Below are 16,162 nucleotides of genomic sequence, written 5' to 3' on the forward strand. Positions count from 1 at the left end.
TCTGGTTCTCAGTCAGCTAATAGGACTGCTAAGTTAGCTGCACGTGTAACTGAGCTAAAAGCAGTTAGCTGTGATATGCTGCCCCTGATTTTTTTGGAATATGAATTAGACAGTCTCAGTTCTTCCACATTGTACCTTTAAGGTCCACAGTTTGAGAACTATTTTCCTTGTTTTCTGTGCATCAAATCACACTCAACACTCTTTCAAAGGAAATTCAAACGATTTTTCTCATTTACAGATTCAATTTGACTCACATCTAGTATAAGATAAATACATACATCATCAGTAAGGATACAGTCCATATTTAAAGCCAATACTAAACATTTTGCCAGTGTTTTGTCCCTGAGAGTGACCTCTTCCTGTGTCATTCATTAATCCGGCTTTGTGTGCTCCTCTACAGAAACCTGGGTTATTTTGCAAAGCAGTGGAGCCCGTCGGCGGTCATACTGAGCCTTTGGGAGGCTCGCCACCAGGACGGTGCTGACCTTGACTCTCTTGCCAGTGCCCTCGAGGAGATTGGCAAGATCCACTCCAAAAGCTCCCCCAAGGACCAGGATGAGCCAGAGTCTGACTTCAATCACATACAAGCGGGCAGTCTGTGTGGAACGGGCAAACTAAAAAATCAGAAGACAGAGGACTCTGCTCCTGAATATACAGGCTGAGAGAAAAGAGACAGTGAGTGAAAATTGATGAACTAAGGCATATATCTGTGAACATGCACGGCCAGTGATGGACAACACGCTGTGGCGGAGTGCTGGAAGGTCATCAGGTTGTCTGTGAGTAGACGGGGCGAGCAGTCAACATGCTGACCAATCGCAACAGGCCGAGGTGAGCCGGTACCTGCTGTGGATCTACCCCTCTCTTTTAAGCATCTGTCTGAGGATGGACTGTAAATCTTTTTCTGCCTTTCCACTTGGTTTTTAAGTTTATTTGTTCCTTATTTTAAGTAAAAGCTGCCCTTCAGTATATTCATTTTCCAGCTCTGAGGGTGAGTGGGGAGGAGGAGGGGTTGGGGTGGCGGAATATTTCCTGAACTTTTGTAAACGATTATTTTCTGAATCTGTGTTAGAAGCAATTGGGAGCTCCTTTTTTCCCCGCCCTGGGATTATCCCTGCAGCCCCCCCTCCCTTTCACCAGTGGTCCACATGGCAGCTGGACATATTTGCATAGAAGTTCTTACATGCAAATAAGATGATACTGTGGCGTCAATCAGAGATCTATTTCCCCCTCCACACACACACATCTATCCCTGTGTCCACGAATGAATGAGGACTTAATAGCTACTTTTTTGACGTCCAATATTATATTTTTAAAAGGAAGCTGCTGATTGCTTAGATGTTGTGATTGTGAACTTTCAAAGCCAAGTATCTTTAAATTCATCCCCCCAAAAAAATCTAAACAGCTAGTATTTTGGCACTTCTGATAGACAGCCAGTGTTGTAAAATCATTTATACACCGAGTCATTAAAAAAATACCATGTCAGCCCGAGTGTAACCTTGAAGGACAGCATGGTGTGGGGGTGACTTCACATGTGTTATACAGGGGGGAAAAACATGGTTATGGCGTAATGTGTCAGGAGTGAGATTTCTAACTGTAACATTACAGTTCAGTACAGTTTCCTCCACCAAGAGATAGAGAGGGAGGAAGCTGTACAACATCGTTTCCTCCGCTGAGAGCGTATCGCTGCGTCTTATCTCCCAATTCCCACCATTAACACCCGTCACATAGATACTCATATCAGGCTCTGACACAACCAACTGCCCCCACCACCACTTCCCCGCACCCTCAACACTCACATGCAGACACACACGTTGACATTTCATGACCGCAGAGGTCATGTGCACATGGACTGCAAGTTTAAATAATATGTCACAAACAAAAAAAGGAAACACTGATGACGTCAGTGTCAGAAATACAACATGCAGTCACATATCTGTTCTGATCAACACCAGACACACATCATACAGAATAATGATAAGGGAAAGGATGTCCTGGGCGTGTGAGGCTTGAAATCAAAAAAAGCAAAAAACTATTTGGTGCCAATCACTGAGGTAATGGTAAATGAAAAGGTGGCCTATAGTACTGTATGACATTGCCATAAAGGGAGAAGCCACCAAGATAAAGAAACTCTGTTGTACATTGAGAAAACCATTAAACCTTTAACCTGAACACACTCCCTGACTTTGTTATTGTACCCAGCTGAACCAGTCAGAGCTTTAGTCAGCTATTCAAGGACACTCATTGTCATCGAGGGCAGAATTGATTTTTAATGAATCATTTTTACATTAAATATTTTCAGCAACATGCAGTCTTCAGGCTTAAATAACAATGTTCTCTATCTTTACTTTGCCAGAGAGATGCATGCTGGGTAAATTAGGTCACCCAAATCATGCACAAACATAGTCTTTCACTTAACCCCAGTGGTATCTAGCCATGAAAATAGAGTTGTTCCCCCAACCCCCCCAGTTTTTGAGATATCTGCCTCTGAGATTTCTGTCTCCACCGTAGCGGAATGAACCTTAAAGGTGTGGTAAACAATTCTAATCCAATACACGTCTTTTTGTCATATTCAGCTGGCCGATCTGGTGTTTGTACTCAGCCCTGGCTCTGTAAATGGGAAACAAACAAAGTGGGCTGCACCCCGCCACAGAACGCTATTCCAGCAGTTCTAGCCATGATTTGTGTGTCAGTAACGTTAAATGCACAAAAATATTCAGCTTACTTTCTACTTCACCAAGCCATGCTATAGCTTTGGATTGACTTGACTTTGGATTTTGACTGGCAAACGTGAATTTCCAATTTGCTCATATATATACGTTTTTACTCTTGGCTGAGATGGAAAAATTGACATATCGATAAAAGCGCAAAAGTGCAATGGAAACAGTCGTACCCATATAATGCATAACACCATAATTCCATCACTTTTGCCGCATTGTTTTGCACACTTTGCATCTCAACTGTATTAAGAGTCAAAAGCAGTGAGCTAGATGAAAACTCTGGCATTTTTTGGATATTATTGGATACTATAACAAAATCAGAGACCATTTCTTTATCTTCAAATTGGTCCCTCCAACCATGACTGACTTGAATAATTGATTTACATAATTAACATGAATAAAGTTAGGTAAAATCCTTGCTGTCGGCTAAATAAACTCAATCCACAATTCTCATTTCAAACCCGTTTCTCCCCTCATTTCTATTCTAATTTAAATGCTGGTTATTTTTAAGATAAGGGAGCTAAATGTGTGAGTGTGTCCCTCAGAGGTTTATCAAGAATGATACGGTTACTTTGAGTCCATCACTGAGTATTTCTGACCTGATATGGGAATGGTTTCATCCTGCCATTATAAAGAACCATTTTTATTTCGCTACATCGTCTCTATGCATTTCTAATCAAATTATATTCATCTTTTATGTAATTTAAGCTGGTAAGTGAAGAAAGTGAAAGGTAATCTTTTTTTCCCCCATGATGTTTGTTTCCTTAATTGTGACTGGATTCTCCTTTTCATTCCTGCAAGCAAAGAGTGTCAAAAATGGAAATGTGTGCTTTTTGTAATGCGTAGCGGTGGCTTATGTTGCATCGGGAGCATCCTGTCCTTGCGGTACACCCCATCACGCTCAACCCTCGTTCTGGATGTGTTTCAGCTCTGTCTACTGTATCTCATAAACGTGTTGAAATTCTGTTTTTTAAAAGTGAGCTCAGACACGCACATACACAAACGTATTCTCACTGTGTATAATGCTTTGGTGTAAGACTAACCCTGTTTCATGAGATTAAAAGTTCACTGTTGCGTCAATGATTTTCTGTCACCTGAGTCGGTCAGTCTCATGCTCTTTTTTGCTCCACGCATGGCCTTTGGCTTCATATCACTATTCTTGTGCCTTGTTTAACTACTGTAAATGGTGAATGTTGTAAAGTACAGATGGGGATGAAAAAAAAGAACAATTAATCATACTGACATACATTTAAAGGTATTAGTTGAAAAAGTATTTAAGATTATAATATTGAATAGGCTGCAGAGCTTTTCTAGTGCTGAACATCTATGTTTGGTAATGCCAGGGCAGCTTTGTGGTATATTGTAACTATAATTATGGACATTTTGGATGTTTTCTGTACAGTAGAATTTGCAAATGTATATGCAGCCTTTTGGAAATAAATGTACAGTTTAAAGATCTCAACTTGTCTAAACAATAGTTATTTTGCATCACTATCAGGTCTTAACTATCCATAAATTGATGTTCCATCATCTAAATCACATAGAATATGTACAGCGTTGACACAGTATGTGCCATTTAGGCTCTGATCTTGTGACTCAACTAAAGGAAAACATCAAGCCCAGCACAGCAGAGATTTGATAGTGGTGATAACTTACATGTGGATGCAGGGGTGGAAGTAGGGGTTAAGCTCCCGGGCCTTGCTTCATTTTTGCCTCTCATGTAAAAACGGATTTGCACACTTTTGTCCCAAAAGTGAAACTTTGTGTTCACAAATTAACATAATGTAGGCATAAATTCATTCAAGAGAACAAGTGACTGCTTTCTGCTCAATATTTTAGGTTTCTTTTCTGCCAAAGTCTATAAAATACATATTTGTGCACATTTTTTTTTTGTATTTTAGCATTAATTAAATTTGGTCTTTAGGTGTGTCCTAGATTCTCAAAAGTGCCTTAAAAAGCACTGCATAAAAGAAATTCTTCTTTCCGTGGCATGGAAGTAAAGAGTTGGGTTTGTGGCATATGAGTGGATAAAGGCAGTTAAAAACCGAATGAAATTATCTAAATGTGTGTCTCATGTTTGCAGAGTAGCACAACCTCACACATCTCTGAAAACAAATAAAAACAATATTTAAGTCAATCAGGACTTACATACAGGATACCCTCACACGTGGCTTTAGGGCCCAAGAATTACTTTATGTTCTCTGATCACTAACATTTGCAATGTGGCCAGTCAAGTTACTGTCATTTAAGCTAATATAGGACACTGGTGGGATGAATCAATTTTTTGCCTTTTTTTTTTTTTTTTACAGCATTTATAGGCAGCCATGGGTTAGTTAATAAAAAAAGACCTAACTAATATCCACTTACACTTGGTACTTTCATTCAAGTACGTTACTTGAGTAAAATGTTGAGGTACTTGCATTTCGGTATTTTCATTTTAGGGGGCTTTTTACTTTTACTCCTCTACATTTCAAATCCCGCAATGTACTTGAAGATACTGAGAAGGAGAAAAATAAATATTTTGTCATTGAAAATAATAAGGGTACTCCGATCAATCGGTTACCGATCATAATCAGCCGATAATGGCTTTAACTAGTTTGATCGGCGGTCGTAAAATGGCCAATAAGAAAAGCCGATCAGATGATGCAATACTTGCCAGACAAATTTTCAACGGTAGCTAAAATGTTTCACTACGCTGTGTGAGCGGTTTGCAAAGCTAGCTAGCACCAAAGTCCTTCTCAGACAAGAAGGGATTAACGGGCCCACATAATCATTTACAATTAGAGATGAGCAGCAATCAGACAAGTGGAGCAACGCGCAGGAGCGATCATGTGAAACTGTCGCAGCTGTGCTCATCTCACACACATGATAGCGCATCAGGAAGAGAGAGAGACTGATCCTTCAGTGTGAGTTTCCTGATGCAAAGAGCAGCGCCACTCAATCAGCTGACTGCCTCTCTCTCTCTGTTTTCATTCGGTTCTTGGTCTGCATTAATTTCTTCTTTTGCTCAATCGTCAGCTACTGCGGAGTAGACCATGTGCTTCATTTTTACACTGGCACGCACATGCCCAGTGTAGCTACCTGAACGGCCACTAGATGTGTGTTTTCAGTCCTTCTAATATAGACAGAGATCAACTCTGATACGCAGCTGAAACACTGCTGTGGACGGAGAAGATCGTTATGAAACTGTTTTAAAAACGTTACAGTGTGGATGTAGCCTCACATTACCCCACTCCTCTCTCTACTCCTCTCATGTCAACCCTACCATTTCCCCCGAGATTCTCACATATTTTTCCCTTCTTACCTATTAAATGTTTCCCTGTAAATCTCCCTTATATTTAACCTTTATGAAATCAAATTAAAACCTTCTGGCCGTATTTAAAGTGCTACTCTCCCTCTGGTAAAGTCGGTGGCAGCATGTAAGATATGTAGACTGTGCTTCCTGCACAAGGATAAAAATGAAAACAATCCACTGAAATGATATAAGGCCTATAGCCTACTGATGGCAAACCATATGAAATTAGAATGAATATAGTAGCCTATGTAATATTAACAATTGACTGTATAATATGGAATTTACATTATAGCCTATTTTTATTTTTAAATTTTTCCTTATTTTCAAATCTCACTGAAGGCAGTTTTGACACCCCTCTGTAGCCCTTCTCCCTCTCTCTGCTCCTCTCTCTCCCCCTAAAGCCCACAGGACCTGCCTGAGCTTTCCAGAACAAAAAGCAGCTACTTCAGAGTTTATCATCGACTCATGATGCCTGTGCTCCTTTATCTCCTAAATATTTTGGCTGCAGCCTTTTTTGTTGCAGTTTTAATGGTTGTAGTAAATTTATAAAGATGCTGTTTGTTCTGGTTTTGTAGTTTATTCCACAGGAAAGCTATATTTGTAAAGCTATAAGATGTTCACAGTAACCAGGCAAAGGCTGCTATGGTTTAAGTCTGTAACACAGATTGAGTGGAATTTGTTGCCCATGTTTCCTGGCAATAAAATAAACAGTTGTCATTTCATGATACTTTATCATCTGTTAACTTTAACACTTAATACATTGTTTTTGGGACCAATTAAATAAATATACAGTATACTGTATAATGCTACATGATAAATAAAAGGCTCCAAATAGACCCAGTGATCGGTATCGGTCGATACTACTTTCAGCAATCGGTGATGAAAATCCTGATCGGAGCACCTCTAGAAAATAATGCACTTTCAAATTTCATGTTTACAATTTATTAATAAGATTGTCACAGCCAGCATAACTGGAACACCAACCACTTTGACATGTTTAGAGATGAATTTATTAGAGATACAACAATACAGAATGAGCACTCCATTCATTATTGAATACTTTTATACGGGGGGTGAGACCAGATTTCTCTTCATCAACTCCCTCAAATCACAACTACTCCTGCTAAATGCCATGCTTGTCTCACCTATTTATCCTAGTGAATTTCAGAAGCAACATATGAAAAACAGGTCAGACAACATTGAAACCTCCTGAGCTGTAGAGGAGAAACCAGTGAGCAATTAAATCTTCCTCGGTGAGCAATTAAATCTTCCTCGGGAAGATATTCCTTTCTCAGTTCAGGAAGTAAGCTTACTAATGTATGAGTAATCTTCTGATAGTGTGAAGGCTGTAATACTGGTCTGTAGCATATTTGTGGTGACAAAATACCATACCAATGTGTGGCCTGAAAGTAAAGGGTTAGGCTTGAAGCTTGTGGGTGGAACACCGTCAAACACATAAGAGCAGAATTATGTGTTTGCTGAAATGATTCAAAGCTTTGTCTTAAACAGCATGCCCGTAGGACCAGCATTACACTATATTTTCTTTTTTTAATTAGTTTCATTACAACATTCATTAACATAATAGTTGAGTGAAATCTGTTTAAATGAATCAAACATGTCAATAAGACAAAACAAATATTTAACAATATTTAAGTCAATCAGGGCTGACATACAGCGAGATTAGCACAACAAACATTGATCATTTTTTCCTACATATGGCTGTCAGGCACTGTGCCCAAAGAATTACTCTATGTTTGAGCTCTAACTGTTAACATTAGCAATGTGGCCAGCTAAGTTATTGTCATTTAAGTCATTATAAGAGCTGCTCTAAGCTCAGTGCTGGGATGAGTCAGCTTCATGTTCCAGGCAGACATGGAAGAATTGCTGAAAAAAAAGAACAGAATGACCCCTTTCAGCTAGCTTAGCATAATGCTGACTGCAAGAAGATATCAGTCTGCTGACCTGCTATACCTTTTAATTTCTTCAAAAAATGTATTATTGTATCCTAGTTGATGATTGTAACCTGTTTAACTTGTTGATATTATATGGCTTTTCAATAGCCTAAAGTTACTGCATACAGTAAGTGCCCCTGGCATGTAACTGCAGCATAGGTTTACATTGTGCCTGTCTAAACAAGTATGTGTTTTGCTTATTGCTCCTTGGCCTGGATGTTTAACCTTCACTTTGCAGAATGATGTACGTGCAGAGTTTGACACTAGAAGGCTGTATTCACATCTGTCTGCTGAAGGAGGAAGGTTTCCTTGAGCTTAGCTTAATTCACAGAGTCAAAATGCTTAGACATGTGCAATGTGAAAACCTGAAACCTACAGTGCACATACTGTACACTGAGAATTGCCTTTTCAGTGAATTTAGGATACATATTTAATATTTTTAAATGAATAGTATTTTCAAAATGTTCATTTTAATTCTTAAAAACAATTAATATTAAAAGAGAATATATTAGACTGAGCTAAAATAGATAAATAGTAGTGGTAAATACAATTGGAAAGGTTTAAAAAGCCTCAGAGAACAGGAACGTTTAAAGACCTGACTTAAGGACTGTAAGATGCTAGCCAATCTCAGGTGTTATGGGAGTTTATTCCAGGTATGAGGAGCATAAAAACAAAAAGCTGCTTCTCCATATTTTGTTGTCCAGCAAAAGTGGATTTAACATTTACCTGCAGAGGCATTATGCCTCCAGTAGTAGTTGGCCACCTGGCCAGTGTTCTTCAAAAACTTTAGCCCAGATGCCAGTGTTCAGTCCCTTCACCCCTCACCAAGCCCTGATTGCTTCTTTTTTGCATTGTCTTCTTTTGTTTTAGACTGACAACATGCGCCTCCGATACTCTCATACGTCACTGATTATTTCTTTCACACCTCATTGCAGTTATTATTGTATCTTTAGAGTTTGTTATTGCTAGGTTGGGCATGGATCTCCCTTCTTTGTTGTGGCCCACAAGCTGGTGGTAAGTATTTGTTTTTCCTCTTATAGGCCTCCATCCTCATGCAGCTTCCATTACTTGGATGCCACTCAGTAAATGCACACTAACATTTTATGCCACCTGTGTATATAATTTTTGATACTGCATTCTTGATCAAAAGACTGGAACAGTCACTCAGTGGTTAATGCAACTGATTTGGTACAGGTGATCGTGGGTTCGATTCCCGGTCAGGGCGGGTATCCAGGTGGACCCTTAGGCAAGGTCCTTAATGCTACTTGCCTACCTCAGGCATGAGTGAAACTGCAAATACAAGAGCCATACCTTCGCCCGGGTCAACAAGATCAGCGTCAGGTGCTAGGGAACCAGATCACAAATGGGCTACTGGAACAAGACATTCATGGACTAGAGCAGAAAATATGGATATGATGGAATGCTGCTATAGATGCTTTCATCGGACCAGTTGCCAAGGTGATGCGCCCGGCCCAAAGTTAACTTCCGTTCTGTTTGTTTATTACTGGGAGCCTTTCCGAAACTAGACCCTCGCCACTTCCATTCCGACACGAAGTGAACTCTGCTCGGAGTTACCCTCACAGCCAAATCTAGCTACCTAAAGGGGTATTTGATCCAACTAACCTGCATAGGGTAAAAATACAGCAGCCAACTTTCGAATAAAAATGGTGATGAAATGTTAGTGTAGTTTCTGAATTTAAAAATCCTACATGTTAACCAGTGAAGTCACACGGAACTCACATTTGAACGAAAGGTCGTCCATTGTGCAGCAAAAGCTGTAGGGAAGAGCCGGGATGATTGAAACGCGTAACGAATAAAACACAGCAATTTTCTCGGAGCCCATACAAGTCTGATATGCCAAACTACCTCAGCACATACAGTCCACAGTCCACAGTACTTAACAGAACAGGGAAAAATCAGGTGGATACGTCACACTTTCACGAAGTTATACGAAAGAAGCTGTTTTCAATCACGGAAAGTAAATTCACTCAAGCGATCTTTTTTTTTTGAATGACGAGTTGTGTTTATTGTTCCATGTGTCATGGTCATGATCACATAAAAGATTAGTTAGTACTTTAACACATCCTGAAGTTTTTACCGTTTAGAAGCTAGTGAAGTTTAAACGTCAAGAGTCACTGTCAGGACGATTGAAACAGGTGTCCCGACACACAGCCATTCTACCATATTTAGATACGGCGGGAGGGGGGGCAGAGTCCACTAGGCTGCAGGCTGGACCACCAGGATTCTCACAGCCAAATAATAGGATCTTCACAGTAGACCAGGAAAACAGGCTGCAGATGTACATAAAAAGGGCAGCCGATATCTGATCCAAATGTGCATTAGCTGTTAGATTTTCTAGTTAGCTAGCTAAGTTGTATTTATACTGTTTTTTATTAAAAAAAAGGACATAATGAGTTTGCAATTACGTATTAAGAAGGGCAAGTGTCAAGCTTTCTATATAAAAACAAGAATAACTTAAACTATTTAAATGTATGTCGTTGTGTTTCATGAAACAATGCGCAACTCTCCTTAAAAGTGAAATTATACTGAAGTCGTTCCACATTTTAACAAGATAACACCTGGTATTGATAGAACACGCATGAGTTGTTGATGACAACAACAAATGATTTCTGTCTGTAACGTTATATTTTAAATTGACGTATATTTTAAAAGTGTTTCATTCGTCCTGGCTCTCCCCTATGTGGATCACAAATGCCCAACACTTGCAGTTTGTGTCCATATCTATCTTGGTCTGTTGTTTTGCCCTCCAGGTCACTGCGCATGCCACGTGACTGAAAACTATGAATGGAATTCAAATATGAAGTGTGATCACAGACATCAAAGACAAGTGATGTCACACGGAATATCATGACATCACCAGCAGCCTTTGGTCTTGTCTTCTAAAACACACAAAGACAGCACAGAGCAAGAACACAGGTTAGACAGAGGAAAATTTATACAGACACAACAATACTAACTTAGACGAAAAAGAACAAACTGAAATGGCTTCTCCACAAGAAGCCATTTTGTCCATGGCTGACTGGGAAAGAATCCAGTCTTCATTAAACCAGCCCGAGGCCAAAGTGTACACCTGGCAGCAAGTGGTAGATATCAATGCTCTGCATCAGTTTTCGAGAGCGGAGAATAAACTCATGAAAGCCCGATGCGAAAATATGCAGGCAAGGAAAAAACTTGAGGAGCAGGCAAAGGAGGAATATTTGAATAAGCTTGCTGCGGAGGAGGCTAGATTTAAAAAACAGGAGTGGCAGCAAGCAGTTGATGAGGCCAATATGAAGAGATTTCTCCAGAATGGCTGCACCAGTAAATTCAACCGTGCTCTCTTTACAACACACGTGCAGAAGGAAAATGAAGCAATGTTGGAGTTTAAACGGGAAAAAAAGAGAATTACTGAAGAACAAAATAGACTGTTTGAAGACGAGATGAGTTATGTACAGAACAAAACTCTGAGAGAAGAGCAGGAGAAAGTTTGTCTGAGACAGCTTTGTAAGCAGACCACGGCAGACCATAACACTGAGCAAATTAAGAAGAACAAACAGCTGAGAGAGGAAGAGAGACAGCAGGAGAAGGAAGAGAGAGAAAGACTCCGGGACCTTCATGAATTGCATGCACAGGAGCTAAGACATAAGGCAGAAAAAAAAGCGGAATCAAAAAAAAACTATTTGAAATGTCAACTGGAGGATATCGCCAGTAGAGATCTCCACAGACATAGGGAGGCACAGAAACTGAACGAGGAGGAGAAAGAAAGAAAATGTGTTCAGTTGGACAGAGAAAGAAAGCTGCGGCAAATAAAAAAATATCAAGCAGAAAAGTTCAAGAAGTTCCAGATACCAAAAGAAATTGTGGCAGAAAAATTGGCAGTCAGAATGAAGAAAGAGGCTGCCTCCAAAACTCTGAGGCAGGAGGTCAAATTGTCTAAGGAAGTGGCTGAACAAGATGCTAAAGAGACAAAGCAGCAGAAGGACAAGGAGGAGAAGAGGGCTGCGATGCTCGAGGCTATTTCGGCTCACAGAAAGACAAAAATGCAGGAGAAAGAGCAGATGGAGAAGGCAGAGCAACAGAGCAACCTGGGCTGGGTTCTGAAACAATCTGACAAGTTGTTTCTTGAAGAACAACAACTAAAGGCTAACCGGATCCGTGAAAATAACATCAAGTGTCGAGTCTCCAATGTCACCCTGATGGCTGAAAATCATGCCCGTCTTGAAAAGCTGAAAAAGGAGGAACATGATGCTGCAGAGAAGAATGCCAAGCAGATTGCAGCAAGGGAGAAACAACTCCAGCAGTATGTTCAGCGTGAACTTGACAAGGCTGCAGAAGGTCAACTAAATGTTTCACATCTTTTAGCTACAAGTACAGGTGGGCATGGTTTCATGTTTGATGGGGAGGAGCACGACTACTATTGTGCAAGCACTGATGAAAAACTGCCCAGATTTTCCAATGACCAGACCCGTTTCATAAAACAGTATCTGGAACGCAATAGCCTGCAGCTCAGCATGGTTGATATGGAGCCCACCAGTCTGCCACCACTTTCGAGGGCAGCCAAGCTAAAGTCTAAAGATGCTTTAGCTGCAAAGGAAGTAGTTGCAGGACGGCGTTGCCCCCCTGCAGGGATGGAGGGGTCCCACTACTGTTCTAGAGGCACAGGGGAATCTTTGCTCAGATTTGGCACTGCTCAAACCCGGTCCATTAAACAGTATTTGGAACGCAATAAGCTGCAACTGATCTTCGAGGAAACCAGTGAGGTTGATTTGAAGCCGACCTGCCTTCCATCCATTTCCAATAAAGACAAATTAATATCTAAAGACACTTTCGCTTCAAGGGAAGCAACTGCAGGACGGCGTTGCCCCCCTGCTGGGGTGGAGGGATCCCACTACCGTGCTAAAGGCACAGGGGAATCTTTGCACAGATTTGGCACTGCTCAAACACGGTCCATGAAACAGTATTTGGAACGTAACAAGCTGCAACTAATCTTCGAGGAAACCAGTGAGGTCGATTTGAAGCCGACATGCCTCCCATCCATTTCCAATAAAGACAAATTAATATCTAAAGACACTTTCGCTTCAAGGGAAGCAACTGCAGGACGGCGTTGCCCCCCTGCTGGGGTGGAGGGATCCCACTACCGTGCTAAATGCACAGGGGAATCTTTGCTCAGATTTGGCACTGCTCAAACACGGTCCATGAAACAGTATTTGGAACGTAACAAGCTGCAACTAATCTTTGAGGAAACCAGTGAGGTCGATTTGAAGCCGACATGCCTCCCATCCATTTCCAATAAAGACAAATTAATATCTAAAGACACTTTCGCTTCAAGGGAAGCAACTGCAGGACGGCGTTGCCCCCCTGCTGGGATGGAGGGATCCCACTACCGTGCTAAAGGCACAGGGGAATCTTTGCACAGATTTGGCACTGCTCAAACACGGTCCATGAAACAGTATTTGGAACGTAACAAGCTGCAGTTGACTTACAAAGACAACGCTAAGGTCGATCTGCATCTGACCCACCTCCTACCCATTTCCACAAAGGAAGCACCTGCAGGACAGAGCTGCCCTCCTGCTGATGTGGAGGATTCATGCTACAGTTCTAAGGGTATGGGCAAACCATTGCTTAGATTGCCCACTGCGCAAAACAGGTACATTAAATAGCACCCGGATCACAACAAGCTGTATTTTAGGAAGACTTAATCTACAACAACCCTGTTCCCCAGCTCTCTTGCCTGCAACCCCTTTTCTTACTTGTTTTCCCCTAATCCCCTTTCCCAACATTGTCTCCCTACATCCCTTTTCCCCAAAGTGTTTCCCTACATTCCCTTTCTCCAAATCGTCCCCCTACATTCCCTTTGTATTTACCTTGTTTCTTCTCTCCCTTCATTTCAATCGCTTCTTATTCTTGTCCTCATTCCCCTTTTCAGGAATTCCATGGCAGCATTAATGGTAATGCTGATGCCTCACAGACAGGTTGTGGTTCAGGCCAGACCTTGCTGTGAGGAGTTTGCATGTTCTCCTCAGGTGCATCTGTTTCCTCCCGCAGTCCAGAAATATTACACATAAATACAAAAATAAAAATGTCTGTATGGATGTATGGATTTTGATTAAACATGCCTCCGTGAAGCACTAGGCTATGTTATTGCAATGCCTCAAAGTGGTCAGAATACCTTCTAAACTTGTGGGTTATTTGATTAGAGCAGACTTGTGTTCTGGATCAACTGAAAACTCTTAAAGGACTTATTCCAGGAAGGAAGCATATAAGGTGAATAGGATTGGTCCAAGCACAGAACCTTATGGAACTGGGATGTTGTTACTACATAAAAAGAATCAGTTAAGGCAAGAAACGACAGTCAAAAGCATTGTTTTATTATGCAGTGGTCAATTTTAATATTACATGTCTTTTTTCAGACTAGTGGGTCTAAATTATACATTTAGTAGTTTATTTTTCTACAGTTTGTCTGTGTGAGTCTGTAGATTTCGCCTTAAAGTTCTACCGCAACATCTGCTGCTGTCGCTGTCTGCATCATATTGTTTCTGTGTGTGACTGTTCAAACATGCTGTTTCTCAGTTATCAGTTCGATGTGTTTGAGATATACTATACTGTTGTTGTTAAGGGTTTGATTTGATCTCGGGTCTGTAAATATTGATTTTCAATGAAAATGTGTAGAATTTTACAATAGATCCTAAAATTTGTTTTTCCTGTTACTCTGAGCCTAAAATCTCCATTTCAGTAGCACTTCCATACACCAAACTTTACAGTCGTATTCTGAAGGTTTTTACATAGGGGTTTTGCTCAGGTATCATTCATAGCCTGAATTGTAAAACATTTTTTTCACAAGTTTCTGTGAGATCTCAAATTAATATGGACACCAATCGATGCTGCATCTTGACTGAATTGTCTCGTGCTTTGTTATGATTGAAATATTTAAGATTAGTTGATTCTGTGGTTTTAAGTATTATACAAAAGTACAGGTTGTTTGCAAAAATATTTTATTTCAATGCAACTGTTTTGCCCAGGGGCGGTGGTTAGCACTGTCGCCTCACAGTAAGAAGATCGTGGGTGTAGTGGCTATCTTAATTGTTCGTAATTGTAAACTTCAACTAAACTTACTTCTGTTATCATAACCACATTGTATGAACGACGTAAGACAATTTTACGCGTTGAGTTGGCCCGGAGAGAACCAACGACGGTAAAACAACCGTGTTGCTCCGCCGTCCACACTCGTTTATTGTTTTTTCTTACCGCTTCCTTCAAACTTCAAAATAAGAGTTCCAATACAGAAGTTGCACCGAAATACCAAAATAAACACAAGAATGACAGAGTAACAAATGTTATAACATAAACAAACTTGCTACTAATAAATGGCCCTTACATTCCGGCCCCTAATTGTTAATTCTGCAACATAACAATTACATCTTTGAAATTAAAGCGTCATTTCTCTCAGAATTAAGGATTCATCACTTGCACAAACAAAAACTTGTACTTAACGTTCTTAACCATAACAGTATATTTCAAATCTACATTCAAGTGAACTCAAAATGCACTTATAACATGTATCAACATCTTGCCTTATACAAAGGTATACTTATGGCACATATAACCTAAAAAATGCCTTCACTTAGTTTACTCCTCCATCTCAAGCAACACACATAATTTATGTATTGGCCTTTCCAAAATGCTAGATTTAGTTTTGACAAATACACGTCTCACATTTCCCTTTGAATCAGAAAGTGTCCGTTCAACCTTTCCCATCAACCAGGAACTTCTTGGTACACTGTCATCAACAATATCTCCTGATTTCAGATTTCTCCTTGTTACTGTCCACTTCTGCCTCTCTTGCAACAGTGGCAAGTACTCTTTAGTCCATCGCTTCCAAAAGATGTCAGACAGGTACTGCACCTGTTTCCACCTCCTCTTGCCATACAAGTCCTCTCTGTCAAACAGTCCTGGTGGCAGCACAGGCTGGCCTTTAAGGAGAAGCAAATGGTTAGGTGAGAGTGCCTCCAAATCCTTTGGGTCACTTGACACTCGTGTTATAGGTCTGCCATTAACAATCGCCTCGACTTCACACATCAATGTATGAAGACATTCGTCATCGAGAGGCTGCTGTTTCAGAATATGGTTGAGGATTTTCCTCACAGAACGTATCTGTCTCTCCCAGATGCCACCAAAATGTGAACCTGTTGGCGGGTTGA

The 16,162-nt window shown here is 40.5% G+C and overlaps 2 protein-coding genes across 5 annotated transcripts in view; both read left to right on the forward strand.

Moving 5' to 3' along the window:
- Positions 1–4,179, forward strand: part of unc5db (unc-5 netrin receptor Db) — a 191,026-nt gene extending 186,847 nt beyond the window's left edge. For all 4 annotated transcript variants that reach the window (XM_038703670.1, XM_038703669.1, XM_038703668.1 and 1 more), the window contains one exon: positions 401–4,179. In XM_038703670.1, coding sequence (XP_038559598.1) covers positions 401–662 — 262 coding nt within the window. In that variant the 3' untranslated portion in view covers positions 663–4,179. The remainder of the gene's footprint in view (positions 1–400) is intronic.
- A 6,719-nt stretch (positions 4,180–10,898) lies between these two features.
- Positions 10,899–14,056, forward strand: LOC119891189 (myosin-10-like). Its single transcript, XM_038702551.1, has one exon. The coding sequence runs from the start codon at positions 10,967–10,969 to the stop codon at positions 13,622–13,624; it is 2,658 nt and encodes an 885-aa protein (XP_038558479.1). The 5' UTR covers positions 10,899–10,966; the 3' UTR covers positions 13,625–14,056.
- Positions 14,057–16,162: the final 2,106 nt, after the last annotated feature.

Source organism: Micropterus salmoides, unplaced genomic scaffold, assembly GCF_014851395.1.
Source record: "Micropterus salmoides isolate LMB-PRFRI ecotype aquatic unplaced genomic scaffold, ASM1485139v1 Ms_hic_scaffold_7, whole genome shotgun sequence".
Lineage (NCBI taxonomy): Eukaryota > Metazoa > Chordata > Actinopteri > Centrarchiformes > Centrarchidae > Micropterus > Micropterus salmoides.

Excerpts from the sequence above, each read along its gene's own strand:
- LOC119891189 (XM_038702551.1), top strand. The coding sequence starts at position 10,967 with ATGGCTTCTCCACAAGAAGCCATTTTGTCCATGGCTGACTGGGAAAGA.